The sequence below is a fragment of the Aethalodelphis obliquidens genome, unplaced genomic scaffold (assembly GCF_003676395.1).
Source record: "Aethalodelphis obliquidens isolate GAN/ISIS:26980383/991018 unplaced genomic scaffold, ASM367639v1 scaffold33, whole genome shotgun sequence".
NCBI lineage: Eukaryota > Metazoa > Chordata > Mammalia > Artiodactyla > Delphinidae > Aethalodelphis > Aethalodelphis obliquidens.
Window position 1 is genome coordinate 7,220,142 of NW_020837977.1, and position 15,982 is coordinate 7,236,123.

General features: G+C 42.4%; 1 protein-coding gene across 4 annotated transcripts in view; it reads right to left on the reverse strand.

Annotated features, from left to right (window-relative positions):
• Window positions 1-5,174: 5,174 nt before the first annotated feature.
• Window positions 5,175-15,982, reverse strand: part of SULF1 (sulfatase 1) — a 161,388-nt gene continuing 150,580 nt past the window's right edge. For all 4 annotated transcript variants that reach the window (XM_027127944.1, XM_027127941.1, XM_027127942.1 and 1 more), the window contains 2 exons: window positions 14,537-14,570; window positions 5,175-5,326 (listed from right to left, as the gene is read on the reverse strand). In XM_027127944.1, the coding sequence (XP_026983745.1) occupies window positions 5,296-5,326; window positions 14,537-14,570 (65 nt within the window). In that variant the 3' untranslated portion in view covers window positions 5,175-5,295. The remainder of the gene's footprint in view (window positions 5,327-14,536; window positions 14,571-15,982) is intronic.

A 15,982-nucleotide genomic window follows, 5' to 3' on the forward strand; every position in this document is an offset into this window, starting at 1 on the left:
GTCACAGAGGCCTAATAAACCCTAGGGTAGAAAGGAGGGAGGGAGTGAGGGACGGAGGCATGGGGTTAAACAGAGAGAAAAGTGGCAAAGAAGTAGGGAAGGGAGGGGAAACGGAAGCAGGGAGGGGGAGAGGAGGAAAGGCAGGGAAGAGGCTTTTTCTAGCATTACCCACCCTGCCCCCTCAAGGGAGGGCACAAACCCAAAGAAGAATTCCTGCCAGAACAGGTCGCTGTTGTTAATATAAGGGAAAGGAACACTGAAAGCCACTTTTGTGAAGATGATAAAATACCGGAGGATTTGAAGATTAGAAAATTCAATCCTGTGTGTTAACTTTGTAACATTTACAAAAAATTTTAAAAATAATTTTTTATTTTTGTAAAAAAATATTTTTTTTATTCTAAGAAAAAATAAATTTTTCATTTGAGTTGATTAAAAACAAGAAAAAAGGAAGTCATGAGGCCTTAATGAACCAGGGTGGTGGACCATACTGAGGTATTAACTTCCTTAGGTATTTTAATTATCCATCAAAAATCTTTCTTTTCTATTAAATTTTGAAAATCTCAAGCAGAACTGGACTGATTTAGGGGAATTGAGGACCTTCTTATATCTGAGATCAAATCAGTTCTAAAGCAAATCCTAAAAAAGAAGCATTTAAAAATCTTTTTTAGAAGGTCAACATGTGTAGGTATGTCTGGCTTGGGGTGGGAGTGTGAAAGTGTGAAGTATTCATTCCTTCTCTCTTAACCAAAATTCCCTGCAGATGCTACCATCACAAGAATGTTTTTTGGTGGTGGTATCTTAGTTCCCCAACCAGGGATTGAATCTGAGCCACAGCAGTGAAAGCATTGAGTCCTAACCACTGGACTGCCAGGGAATTTCCAGGATTGTTTTTAAAAAAGAAGGCTGGGAGGAGCCTCAGGGATGATCTCATTTGCATATGGCAAATAGGTTTTGTCTTGCATGCGAACGCCAGTCCAGCAGTATTGATAGTAGCTGGCTGCATTGAGGATTCTAAGGATACAAATGCTCTGGCTTAATGGAGAATTGTCCCGAAGAATTAGCACTGTCTTCCCTGGGCACATTTTGGGAAAAGCAGCACATATGCTATGCATTTGCCATCCTTGACTCAAACCTCTTATTTTATAGTCAAAGAAGCTGTGTTTGAGAGGTTATGTAACTTTTCCAAGCTCACACAGATAGGAAAAACTAGAGTGTGCGGTGAAGTTAGTCTTGTCTAATTTCATGTCCGTTGTTCTTTCCACTACTTGTTACCAAATGCGGTCCCACTGTGGCCTCTCTTTTCACTAATTTGGGGTGTGTGTGTGTGTGTGTGTTTGTGTGTGTGCGTGCACACGTGCGCCCATGGGTCTTGGAATGGAGAAAGTGGAGAGGACTGGCCCTCACTTCTGCTAAATCTCTTTCTCTTCTAAATCTGTGGGGAATGCACAGATGGGAATCAGCTCAGCCCTTCTGGGCATCAGCTTCCTCAGGGATCAAATGAGACCCAGTGGCCAGCCAATCTCTAAGGGCCCTTCGAGATCTGAAATAGTCTCTCTCGTACCCTTTACACAGAGTAGCTACTCCAGGAATAGTTATTGAACTACGATGGAATTCCCTCCAGGATAGCAGCATTTGGCCTATTCACATTTTATAGGAAAGGAACAAGGAGGGAGGCACAGTGATGTGTCTTCGGACAACACTATTATCTGGGATTCTTCTCTCGATGAAACTGTGGTGTTATGGACTGAACTGTGTCCCCTCAAAATTCATATATTGAAGCCCTAATCCCCTGTGTGACTACATCTGGAGAGAGGACCTTTAAATAGGTAAAGTTAAACGAGGTCCTAAGGGTAGAGCCCTGATCCGACCTCTATGACTAGTGTTTTTATCAGAAGAGACCCCCGAGATGGGTATGCACAGAGAAAAAGGCCATGTGAGGACACAGGAGAAAGTGGCCCTCTGCCGGCCAAGGAGAGAGGCGTCTCGAGAAACCAAACCTGCTGAGAGCTTGGCCTTGGACTTCTGGCCTCCAGAACTGTGAGAAAATAAATTTCTGTTGTTTAAGCCACCCAGCCTGTGGTATTCTGTTATGGCAGCCCTACCAAACTAATACAGATGGTTTCCTTAATTATCCAAGGATGGAACTGTCGATCCCAAAGTCCTTTGCTTTTTTCCTTTATTATTAACCTTCTGAGCTCTGGACATTTCACAGACTGTTAGCGTCTCTAGCTGAAGGGGACAAAGCTCCTCAGGAGATCTGGAGCAGAAGGAAGTGCATGGAATTTGTCAATCAGAACACTTGAGGTTTTGGAAGGTGGCGAGGTCTCCACCAAAATTCATGGTCCCCAAAGAACCCAAACTTCCTTCGGAGGGGGCTGGGGGGGTCCTGTCCTCTTGCTTTTGAAAAACTACATTTTTGCTGCCCAGGACTGGCGACATGATTTGCAGGTTCAGTGAAAAACGGAAACATGGAGTCCCTTGTTCGAAAACGATGGAGTATTTCAAGATGGCAGCAGTAGAGAAATTAACCCAGCGCTGGCCCTGTGCAAGCTGCCCACATGCCTGCCCGGGAAGCGGCCCTCAGGTTGCCTCTGCCACATACCACCGGACAGCAATGAGGCAAATCCATGTGGAAATCATTAATCTGAGAGTGTTCTATAACACACTGACTTTGGATCAATTTTACAGGTAAGGCTAATGTTTAATCACGTATTGGTACATTGAGATCAGGACTCCAGTTTACTTGCAAGGAATGAGTATACCAAAAAACTGGGTTGGGGGCTTCCCTGGTGGCGCAGTGGTTGAGAGCCCGCCTGCCGATGCAGGGGACACGGGTTCGTGCCCCGGTCCGGGAAGATCCCACATGCCGCGGAGCGGCTGGGCCCGTGAGCCATGGCCACTGAGCCTGCGCGTCCGGAGCCTGTGCCCCGCAATGGAAGAGGCCACAACAGTGAGAGGCCCGTGTAACGCAAAAAAAAAAACTTGGTTAAGTTCATTTCGCTGAAACAGGTAAAGTTTAAACAACTTTTATTTCAAGAAATAGTGCTTCTAGACTTTCCTGAAGCCAGAATTGTTCTATAAAAGTATCACAGAATATTACACAAGATTAAAAAACACAGTATGATTCCTAATAACTTGAAACCTTTTTACAAAGCACATCATTCATGACCATAAATATGTTTCATCTGTCATTCAGCCGGTGACACACACATCTGATAAAGAGCTAGTTAATTTTAACATATGTACAGAGTCTATGATAAAGACTTAAAGTTATCAAAAGATTCAACTATAACATATTAAATTTCTTTAAAAGAGTTCACCTTAAACACGTAAAGGAAACATAATTTACCTATGCATTTGAATCATCTAAAAATAAAACAAAAATTACTGTTAAGCTAAAAAAAAAAAAACTTCTTGGGAAGTTGGCTAGGATACTGGTAACTTTCAATGAGGTAATAATCGTTTTGCTGGTATTTAAACATCTAATACATGACAAGAATATTTTCAAGAACACAGAATTTCAAAAGCAGTTTTGAATTATGCTTTTAAAAAATCAGAACCTAGTGAAGGCCTCAACAATAATCATACAACACATACGGTGCATTTAAATTATGAAACATTCATGAGTTTGTTTTACTGAAAGAGTTCCTTATATAAATTCATAACTAGATATATTTTCTTAACACTTAAGCTTATTAGCCAAGTCAAGAAAACAAAACAAAGATGAAAAAAAGTCTTCAGTCCTTTTATGCTGTTAAGAAAATAATAAAAATTTAGCAATTTTAAGCATATGATGAACACTTTGAGGCTAGGCACAGAGTAAGCACGCAATCTTTGTTTTGTTTATTTATTTTTACTGCCAACATCCTTAGCCATGCCTTTCTGTTAATCAGTTTTAGCAAGGAGAGGTAAAACACATGCATTATTTTCTGGCAAAAGCGTATGTTGAACAATATGTGAACCATACTGTGTGTCACCCTTGGGGGTCCATTTTCCTTTGTCACACTGAGAGCAAGCAGTGAGACTGACACTTCTGGAAAAAAAATAAGACTAACCAAATAGACATGGCATTCCGATCTCAAAGTGCAAAATCACTGAGCTAAAAACGAGGGCCTTGAAAAATTCCAGTGGTTAAAAATGAATCAAAACCACACTTCGCAGGCCGTGGAAAATGGATTGAGATTTCACCGATGATGTCAAGTTTCAGAAACTCAGGCACAATTCTAGCCATCTTGGTTGGATAACATTTGTATACTCATGTCCCTACAACTTTCAAAAGATAATACTGTTTTAGTACCCCCCAAACAATCAAAACCCCACAAATCCACCTGTCTTTCTACTCTGGACGAATAGCGACTTAGGACAGAGTCCCTGGGCGCTACCGCTCGCATGCGCACTTGACTTCCGCTGCACGGGCGTACCCCGGGGGAGGACCCGGGGGAGTTTGGAATGTCGGTTGTCATGATTGCCTTTATTAGTTTACTAAGAACAAGTTAAAAAAAAAATACTGTGTTTAGGGTAAGGTAACATGGCATCTAATCAGAGGAGACTGGAAAGGAGGCACCGCCTTCCGGGCTCTGTAAGTCCCGCCTCCTGTGACTCTTCTCCACCTGGTCTGACATCCCGTCTCGGCTGCAGGAGGAAATAGGCTGCTCCTACTGGTGGACGCTTTGATCCCGATGAATGGAGTCAACATCAGGATGCGCGGTAAGATGCAGCCGAACTTCAGAAGCATCTTCTCTTGGAGGACCATCCTGGGGAAGTCCCTTCTGGTGCCTGGGCCCGGGCTGCACCAGCTCCGTCGTCGTGCCGTCGCCGCTGAAATCAGTTTCAAGAAGATTGATCCCTTCATGCTCCAACCGCTTGTCCGTTTTATGATTTCTCCAGTGTTCAGAATTCAAACGATTAACTTCGGGCATGTCGTTATTCCATTCAAATTTACTCTCTGGGCTGAATGTTGGTCGGTTGGAATGCAGGGTGGGAAGGTCAGCCGGCAAGGTCAAAGGAGGTGCTTCCCCAACCCTACGCCTCGGGTCTTCATCTGACTCTGCTGGTGCCGAGAGCTCAGCAGACATAGCCAGGAACCCATCACGTTGAGCACTTTTAGTCTTATTTGCTTTATTTTGCTCATGGTGACTGTTCAACAGTGCAAATACTCTATCTGCAGCCTTCAAGTAATTAGTCCAGTCAACCAGACTAAGTCTATAGTTCGGTCTGTCCTCGTAGATGCTTCCATTCACACTGTATAGATCCTCCAGGCCTTGCCAGTTGACGTCTGCAGTGAGACTGGGCTGACTAACCTTCCCATCCGTCCCATAACTGTCCTCTGTGAAAAGAGATGAAGGTGGATCCTTAGTGGAGAAAATATTTCCTACTTATTGGCTAAATAACTTACATTGTTCTTGCGGTACAAGTCAATTTGAAGTAAAACACTAAAAAGTATGTTTCCCTAGTAATTTGTTGTCAAGGAGGGGCCTAAGGTTACAGAAGTGACTGAATGATAATGAAATTTGGAAAGAAGATGGAATGAGTGAGAACTTCTATGACCAGGCTTGGCTGGTACTGGAAATACACTGGTATTACCGGTCGGGGGGCTTATGTTCTACTCCTGGCTCTACTCAAGTCTCCTGTACAATCAGGAAGTCAAGTGAATGAGTCTCTCTGAGTCTTGGTCCCTCATCTGCCACATGTGGGAATAGTTGTGTGATAAAACCTTTACTACTTATAGGGCTGCTGGATGAATGCCCTGGTGGTGCAGTGGTTGAGAGTCCGCCTGCCGATGGCAGGGGTCACGGGTTCGTGCCCCAGTCCGGGAAGATCCCACATGCCATGGAGTGGCTGGGCCCGGGAGCCAAGGCTGCTGAGCCTGCGCGTCCGGAGCCTGTGCTCCGCAATGGGAGAGGCCACAACAGTGGGAGGCCCGCATACCGCAAAAAAAAAAAAAAAAAAAGTCAAAGTAATTTAATGTAATAGGCAACGCTTAGTAAGATATTTTTATTTTATATTCCCTGACACTCAGTATAAAAGCACATTTGAATGCAATTAAACTCTTCACAGTAAATGGATCTATTTCTTTGATTGCTTTTTTGCCCTAAAAGTTCTATCCTTTAGATAAATCAATCATTGAGTGGTTTTTCACAGCATGCAAAGAATACACCAGCTTTCTCTGTCTCGGATTTTTCTACATCACTAAGATGACTATAGTTCTGCAGAAAACAACAGCTTTTCTCTAGGTGCGCCCAAGAATACAATGAACTACCCACAAAGCAATACAGATTAGCAGGAAGAGTGAGTAAAACTATACAAAACCCACACCCTTAGTATAACCAGAAGATAGAGAATTCTAGAATCTTCAAATCACCTGTAAGTGAAAAAAAAAGTTAATACCAAATCCCAGTAGAGCTGTATGTCACACTTTGGGCACCAGCCCTGGGAAGACTGCATACAAGAGAAAAGAAGAAAGAGAGAATGAAGTCAAAAATGGATTTGAAACCATTGCTGGAAAGAATGTTAACCTGAAGTATAAAACACTGTAGAGTCTTGGTAAATCGCGGTACTGACAATGAGGAAAAGACCTAGAAGGGCACATGAATCAAGGTGGCGGTCTTGAAAGGCATCATTTCAGGGAGAAAAGGAGACAAAGGAAGAGAGAAACAGCCTTTGGAAACTGGCGATAAAGGAAAAAGGAAGCCAAAGGGGGGAAATTTCAGGTCCTGCAAGAAAAAGAGAGAAACAAAGAAATTCGAGGACACACAACCTCTTACAATCCCATCCCCCAATAATAAGGAAATAAAAAAGTAAAAAGAAAGTATACTTGGTTACACAGAAAAGGATCTTCTTAAACTAGACATCTTGTAAATACTTGAAGTCCATGGAATTAATAGAAGCAGTCTAAATATAAACAATATTATTAGAAGAGAAAATAGAAAATAAGAATAAAAAGTCTACCATCTTATGAAAACGCCCCTGCCAAAATAAACCGTAAGGTGAAGACAACCACAACGTAACACTGCTAAGTAAATTGAACCTTCTCAATCAAGCATCCAAGGATGTAAAAGTCACCTTAAATCAGAAATTAAAGTAGGAACCAAGGGCCATACATTCAGTCAAGCTCTCCTTCAAGTATCAAGGCTACAGAAAAACAGATTCAAACATGTAAGGGTGCAGAGAATACTGCACACATCAGTTCATCTTGAGCAGTCTCCTAGAGGATGAGTTTCATTCAACCAAGAAATCACTGGGGAAACTTCAGCAAAAGGATTGATGGTGAGCATTTAACACATTTATCAGATCCAGGAGTAAACCAAAATTAATGAGGTAGAGAACAGAAAAAAAATGACATATCTAATTAATAAATCAAAATCCTGGTTCTTTAAAAAAAAGGATCAAAACACATAGTCATTAGCTTACCTAATTAAGAAAAAGGGGAGAAATTTCAAATATACAAAATAGAAAATAACAAGGGAGAAATAATCATTGAAATACACAAAACTTAAAACACAAGCAACTATGTTGCAGACATTAAAGTGAACAGATTGGAAAACCTAGATGAAACACATAATTGTCTAGGAAAATACATTTTATTGAAATTGACCCAATAGAGATAGAAAGCTTACACAGAACAATTTCCAAAGAAGGAAAAGAAAGGTTTATAACCTTTATATAAGTTTATGAGAACTACTATAGGAAATTTCTATCAGTCTTGTAAGAATTACACTACAAAGAAGCACCAGGTCTCTATGATTTCACAGGAGAATTTTACTAAACCTTCAAGGAAAAGAGAATCTCAATGCTCTACAATCTGTTCCAGAGCATAGAAGATCGAAGAACACTTTCAAACTTTTTAACGAAGCAAGTATAACATTGTTAGCTGTGGTAGGCAGAATAGTGGACTCACCCCCCAAAGATGTCCACATTCCTAATCCCTGGAAACTGGGTATGTTGCCTTACATGGCAAAATGGACTTTGCAGATGCGAATTAAGTTATGGATTTTGAGATTGGGGGGGTGGGTTATCCTGGAGCAGTCAGGTGGGGCCGATGTAATTCCCAAAGGTCCTTTTTAGAAAAAAGGGAGGCAGGAGAGTCAGAGAAAATGTGACCTCGGAAGCAAAGGGGTGTGTATGTTGGCGGGGATGGGGTAGAGGTAGGTATTGAGATTTGAAGACGCTTTCAGCTTTGAAGATGGAGGAGAGGGCCATGAACAAGGAATGCAGGCAGCTTCTAGAAGCTGGAAAAAGTAAGGAAATGGATTCTTCCCTAGAGCCCCCAGAAGGAACGTAGACCAGCTGATACCTTGATTTTAGCCCAGTAAAACCCATTTCAGACTTCTGACTTCTAGAAAAGTCAGAGAATAAATCTGTGTTGCTTTAAGGCACTGGGGTAATTAGTTATAAGAGTAATAGGAAACCAGTACAATACCTAAAAAGAGAATGCTAGCATAAACAGAAAGACAATTTCAGACTGAAATCATTTATTAAGATGATGCAAAAACCCTAAATATTAGTGAAGAGAATTCAATATTATATTAAGAAAATAACACATGATGACCTACTGCAATGGAAAGTTGGTTCATTCTTAGCAAGTCTATTAATACAATATACCATATTAGTAGATCTAAAGAGAAAAATGATCTGCATGTCTCCATAGATGCTGAAAAGGCTTTTGACAAATTCAACACTCATTATTGATAAAAACACTAAAAAAAGAATGGATGGCTATTTCCCTAACGTCATAAAAGTGTAAATATCTTAGTCCTAAACATGCTTCTCACTTCATGGGAAAATCCTGAAAGTCTTTTCATTAAGAACAGGGACAAGGTCACACTGTCCTGAAAGCATTAGTTTATCCAATTAGATAAACCAATCGGAGACACACAAGTGAAGAAGCAAAGCTTTCTGTACTTGCAAATGTATGGTAGTGTATCTGGAAAATCCAAGAAAATCCATGACAAAGTTAACTCAAAAAAAAAAAAATTTTAAAGGTAGCAGGATGTAAAGTTAATATACAGAAACCAACAGCCCTCATATACACAAACAATAATCAAGTAGAGGTTTTAAGGATGGAGGAAAACCCTATTTACAATAGTAACAAAGAAGATAAAGTACTTATAAATAAACTTAATAAGAATGTGCAAAACCTTTAAGAAAATACTTTTAAAAGCTCCTGAAAGACCCATAAGTATACTTAGCCAGATGGAAAGATGTGCTTTGCTCTTGGATAGAAGACTCAGCATCATAAAGATATAAATTCTTCCCAATAGCTAATACTTTATAATAACTATAAATGGAGTATAACCTTTAAAAACTGTGAATCACTATAATGTATGCCTGTAACTTACATGATATTGTATATCAACTATACTGCAATAAAAAATAAAGAATTCTTCCTGATAATTCTTTCAGAAATCAGACAGAAAAATGGTCAAAGACATAACCAGATAATATACAAAATATGTAAAGTGTCCTTTGAACTTTCAAAAATATGTGCAACTCTGCTCATAATAAGAGCAATACAAATTAAAACCATACTGACATACCCTTTCTTTCTTATTTGATTGGAAAAAAATTAAAAAGCCTGACAGCTGTCAAAAGCAAACACTGTCATACATTGATGATGGGAATGTAACCCTTATGGAAGAGAATTTGGCAATATTTAATACATCCACATATGCATTTACCTGTTGATACAGTAACCCCACCAATCCATGACTAGGAATTTACTCTGAAGATATTCTCAACAACATGAAATTACACTTGCACAAGGCCCTTTATTGCAGTACTATTTGTAACTGTAAAATATGAAAATAACTGAATAATACATAAAAGAGCACTTGAATAAATTATGCTTTTCGCAGTTTTGACTTTGGAGCTAGGTGAAGGCATTACATACTAAAAACCAAAATCAAATGAATAATGATGAAGATAAAAAGAACCTAAAATGGAATACAAACAAATAAACAAACCTTACTTTATTTCAAATGAATAACATAACCATAATCAAAGAGGGCGGGGCACAGAACAAGCCCAGATAACTTTGAACGTAGCACTGTTTTTTGTTAATCAAAAGAGAAACAATTGAAAAACACACTGAACTCCAGACAGCAGGTTTGTTTTTGCAGTAGTGTGATTTAGCAATTCTGAAATTGCTCTCTGTGTACCGGCAGCATTTAACAAATGACTTAATCCACTGGGGATAATGGAAACTGGATTTCAGTGCCTAGCTGTCCCTCCGCGGCACACTTCTTTTCAGGGTGCAAACTGCACAGCAGCACCCAGGGCTCCTGGTCCTGACCCACACCTTTAACAGCCCTGACACAGGTCCCCTCTTCGTCTTAGGAAGCCGACCTCACCTCCAGCCCCTTGAACTCCAAACCCTGGCTTTGACCCATCTCTTGGTCTAGTGCCTTAAACAGAAAAGTCCAACAGTGCTAGCAAGGCAGCTTGAAGAGAAAACGGAGCCCTGAGATGTGACTGAGAGAAGAGACCCGGGGGCAGCTTCCTCAGGACAACACAGAGCAGGGCAGTGAAGGCTGTGTTTTTCCTTTCTGATCTCAAGAGGTTTGGATGGTTCAGAAAATGCATTCGTGTGCTGGACTCTGGGCTGCCAATGAGTGATGATGGAGATGGTGTTGTTGTTGAATATCTTTTTGTGTTTCTTACAAAATACAGTAGCATTCTTTTATCACTCATTACCCCCTTTCACATACCGCTTTCTTCATGTGAATGTTTTGGGCCCCCATATTATACCTGACTAATAATACCCATCATCATTGGGGCTTGCTATATGTTAGGCTCTGTTCTCAGCTTCTGACTAGTGAGGCTGGGATTTGAACCCAAGGCAGGGTGGCTTCAGTGTCTGTGCTCTAACCACAGTACTTTGCAGCCTCTAACACACAGCTATGCCACCCGTAACTGTCTACAAGGAACGCACTGTGGCCACAGGGGCAAATTAGTCAAAACAACCAAAAGCGGTTCCTTAAAAGCTAAAGGACCCAGTGATCCCATTCCTGGGCATATATTTGGAGAAAACTCTAATTTGAAAAAATACATGCACGCCCATGTTCATAGCAACACTATTTACAATAGCCAAGACATGGAAGCAACCTAAATGTCCATCGATAGAGGAATGGATAAAGAAGATACGGTACATATATACAATGGAATACTACTCAGCCACAAAAAAGAATGAAATAATGCCATTTGCAGCAACATGGATGGACCTAGAGATTATCATACTAAGTGAAGTAAGTCAGATAGAGAAAGTCAAATACCATAAGATATCACTTATATGTGAAATCTAAAAAAGATACAAATGAACTTGTTTACAAAACAGAAACAGACTCACAGACATAGAAAACAAACTTATGGTTACCAAACGGGAAAGACGGAGGGGAGGGATAAATTAGGAGTATGGAATTAACAGAAACACACTACTATATATAAAATAGATAATCAACAGGGCCTACTGTGTAGCACAGGGGACTCTACTTAATATTCTGTAATAACCTATATGGGAAAAGAATCTGAAAAAGAATATATGTATATACATGCATAAAACTGAAACACTTTGCTGTACACCAGAAACTAACACAGCATTGTAAACCAACTATACTTCAATAAAAAGAAAAAGTCGACTTTACATTTGGAAAAAACAAACAAGCAAAAGCAATGTGGACAGAAGCATGGTCGCTGAGGGTGGGCACGGCGTGTCCTGCTGGCCTGCAGGGCGTGGGACAAAAGGGGCAGGAAGCAGCCATGCCAGCCTTAGGCGGCCAAGAAGTGACCGTGACCGCCAGCAGCTCATCAAAGGGTAGCGGCATCTGCTCTCACAGGCAATGGGAAAAATAAACGCCCCATCAACCTGTGGATCTGATTCTGCAACACAGAACTTATTACTTTCAACTCAAGCCAGCAATTATTTCCTGAGTAGAATGGGGGCCACTTTACTGAGCTGTGTCCCTACTCTGAGCTTGTCCTAACCGGGAAAGTGACCAGTGGGAATAAGCAAAGCATTTCAGCTGCCCTGCCTCATGGACCTCCCACGCCAAAGAAAAAAAAAAAAAAGGAAATTGAACAGGGAACAGACTGGCTTTTAAAAGACCTTCTAAATAAGCCTAAGGATTAATTTTCGAAAATTCACAAAACTGAAGGCAGTTTACAAACTCTTCTGTAGTCAGTCTCGTACAAAGTACATTTTCTAAAATATTCTTGAATTTTCAAATTCCAAATTCTTCAGGTGTGATTGTTCTCATTTTTCTCAAAGGCTTTTGTAATCAAATTGCATGATTCAAAATGCATTTTAATTAGTTTCCTAAAATAAATAAATAAATAAAAATCTTAAAGAATCGAAGCTTCCAAAAACCCATTAGCGGTGCCGTCACGGGACGGCTGTGGGCTGGTAAACTGGGACGGCAGTGTTTTCGGCCTTTCCACATCTGTTGCCTTTCAATCCAACAGGATGCAGTGGACGGGGGGAGCACATCAAGCACTGCCTTTGGGTGTCCAGTGAGAGCCCAGGTCTGACAGGTCGATGCCCTCCTGTTTCGTCATTTCCTGCCTACGATGTGGATGGCAGCTGAAAGGTAGTTTGCCTCATGGATTATGAAGTGGTGGAGTCTGAAAACGCCAGTCATTCTGAGTTAAAAAGGATCCTTAGATTTGTCCATTGGTAGGGAATTTAGAAGAAAAAACAAAACAAAACAGGTAACACGAGGTTGCCCTGCACACACACGTTCACTGGCCCCATTACCAGGGAAGGGACGCCATGCCCTCAACGACTAAAGCTACCAAGGCTTTGCCCAAACGACCCCAGAAATGATGCATTTGGCCCCGTTTAGTGATGGTGGTGACAGGGATCAGGGTAGGGGGAGTCCCAGATCCTGCCCTTTACTCATGACTGGAGTGCAGTTAGCCATTCTGCATCTCAAAGCTGTCCAAGGATGGCTCGGTGAAGAAGAACTCTCTTCCTCAGCTCTGACCAGACTTGTGTCTTAAGTAACCTGTTAATACCCTTTTCCCTCTGTCATGACAGAAATAAAAGAGGGCCAGACGGAAAATCCCGCAGCTGTAGAACTGAGTGCATCATAAAATAAGTCAGTATCTAGTGTGAGGTCCACTGAAAATGCCCCACTTCAGAAATGTCTTCACGGGACCCCCGGGAAGCAGGTAGATCAGTCCTGGGGTGTGAGATGTTACCTAGTCAGCCCACAGCCTGGGGGAGACCCGCGTAAGAGGGGGCTGTCCTGCTCTGTCTTACGTGTGCTGGTGCGGGGTACGCAGGGTGGGTGCGGAGGCAGAGTGAGGAAAGGAAAGGAGAAAGACAAGAGGGGAGAGAAAAAGAAGAGCTAGAGAGACCGTTATCAAGGATCCTCAAAAGTCCAGCTTTCTCTGTCTTGTTTGCTCACACCTTCCCCGCCATCATTCAGCTTCTCATGGGACCAATGAACTGCCCTCTGAAAGGAGGAACCTGAGACCACAGCTCAGGAGGCTGGAGGAGGGGCAGGGGGGCCACCAGGGTGCCCCGGACAGGCGATAGTATTCTATTTCTTTGAGACAGTATCAAGATGGGTGACACCAGTGAGGTCCGTGTTCCTTTGATGAAAGTGTTTCTCCCAAGAGGATTCGTGAACTAAAGCAGTGACACATCCGTGCCTCAGTTTCCCCTCAGTAAAGTGGTAAGGACAGATCCCTCCTGCCCCACACGGCATGTTTCTGACAGACCTGCTTGAAGTCTAAGCTTGGAGTAGAAGTTTCTGTGCAAGGACTGCCACGGCCGCCAGGCGTTCTGGGTCCCCCTCCCCGACCCCGGAGCACAGGGAGGTAAGCGTGATGGATGGGGGGCTGGAGGGGATAAGAGGGCTGGGCTGAGGGCCGTTCGTCAAGCTTTCATGTGTCAGGCACTATTGTCTCCAGGCTGTGCTGGGGCCTTTCTGCGAGACTTGATTCCAGATACCCTGACCCCGACTCCCACGCTTCCTATTCACTCACCACCACCCGGCAAAGCTTCTGAGCCCCGTCACCGCTGCTTTCACCACCAAAGTTAATTAAAGACTGTGAACAAGGAAACGCCTTCTCTTTGCTCCAACTTCGGCTCTAGCGTGCTCTTAAAATTCCCGTGACGCCTTTCGTGATTTTGACTTCATAGTTCATAAAATCTCTACCTCATTTCTGTGAAGCCTCTTCACCAAATCAACGTGTAAGCACCACCAGGAAAGTAATTCTCCCCCCTTCCTCCCAGGGCTCCCGAAGGTCATTCTGTTTTCTCCCTCTTCACATCATTCCGTGCTTAAAAGCACCATCAAGCACGGGACTGAGCGAATGCTCTGAGAGACATCTTGTTGTGACAATGAGTTGATTTAAAAGCGAAATGACAGATCTGTCCCCAGTGACACAAGACGGTGGAGAAAGCTGTTAGAACATGCATGCACCCCAAGCTACGCTCTGTGCGACAAGGTGAGAAACAGAAATGAGTTAAAGTGGCTGAATCATGCAATGACTGGGAAAGAAGCTGCCGGGGAGAATAAAAAAGTGTGAATACCTGTGCAGGTCATAGCTTCCTCCATCTTTATTTCCTGATATAGGAAAATATAAGAGTAATTTATGTTAGCTTTACAACTCATAAAACCACTCACTGTGTCATGTTCCACGCACAACATCTAAACCCTAGAAAGAAATATATCATGTGAAATACAGACAGTGCCGGAGTCCAACAGAGCTTTTCTATTAGACAGGTTCAAAATGAGGATGGAAAGCTATAAATAAAAAGGTTTAAGATAAAACGTATCAGACTTCACATGAAAAATGGGTGAGGGTGAGATAGGAAAGCCCATTTCAAAGCGATAAAACGGTACTTCCCAAAGTCCATGTAAGTCTCAGGAATAGTTAACTTTTGGTTATTTTAGACAAAACACTTGGAAAAAAGGGCCAATAATCATCTCCCTCAGGAAGCGTCTAGAAGGTGGACAGGACTACTTGAAGCGTAACGGTAACAAGAGGCTCCGCCTGGCGTGTCGTTCACCACTTAGAGACTCTATCAGGTTTCACTAAGTGGAGCTGCTATGTCATCACCAGTAGGAGTGCTATGTTCTTCAGGGGAGAAATATCCGGGTATAATATTTCTAGTGCCTCTAATACTTGTTTCAATTTCCAGGACTTAGGGGGCTTTTTGGGGGGTAAAATTTGAGGAAAAGGTCAACAGATAAGCAGGATATCTGAAAAGATTTAAGCTGAGTGGAGTCAGTGACCAGAAGACCTGGCTGGACTCTTCTGGCTGGCAATGAATTCCAATAAGGTTTTAACTGAGGGGTGGTGACTGACAGCTGTGATGGGACCGCCCACAGGATTTAGAATTTCCTCTGGGGTCCACAGCTTGAATGCCGTGAGGACCCTATAATGCTGGAAATGACAGGTGACGATGCTGATCATTTCAGGATGCGCCACTGCCCCCCCCGAGTCCCCCATCAAGGCTCATGGCCTGGGGAGCTGCTTACCTTTATTGCTGGTTCTGCAGGGGACCCACAGAGACACAGGCCCTTAAGGGCACTGAGAAAACTCAGCTGCCCAACAGAGGGTTTTTGCAAATTGCTCCCCACTGCCTTTGGGTCTAGCTCTTCACCCTTTTGGGGTTGGCATGCTGTGCCCTTGGCCAGCCTCAGCTCTTTCTCCTCCTATGGACAGCTGACATTGACATTTCCACAGGAATTATGAGAAAATAAGTATTCTCATTAACCAGGAAAGAGCTGGGACGGGCCCTGAAAAGAACTGCATCTCCATGAGCCAAAGGAGAAATGAGTTTAACATTGCAGACCAGGGAGGGAACATCTGGCTGAGTCCATACAGGCCCTCTTATACTTTCAGATCTCAAGACCACGTTGTGCTCAAACATCTCTAGTTTCAGATGGGAAATACTTGCAGAAGAAATCTAATTCAATGTGTCGTGGGCAGGGATCCAACTGGGGGAGTTCCAAACTCTGAGAAGCAGAAA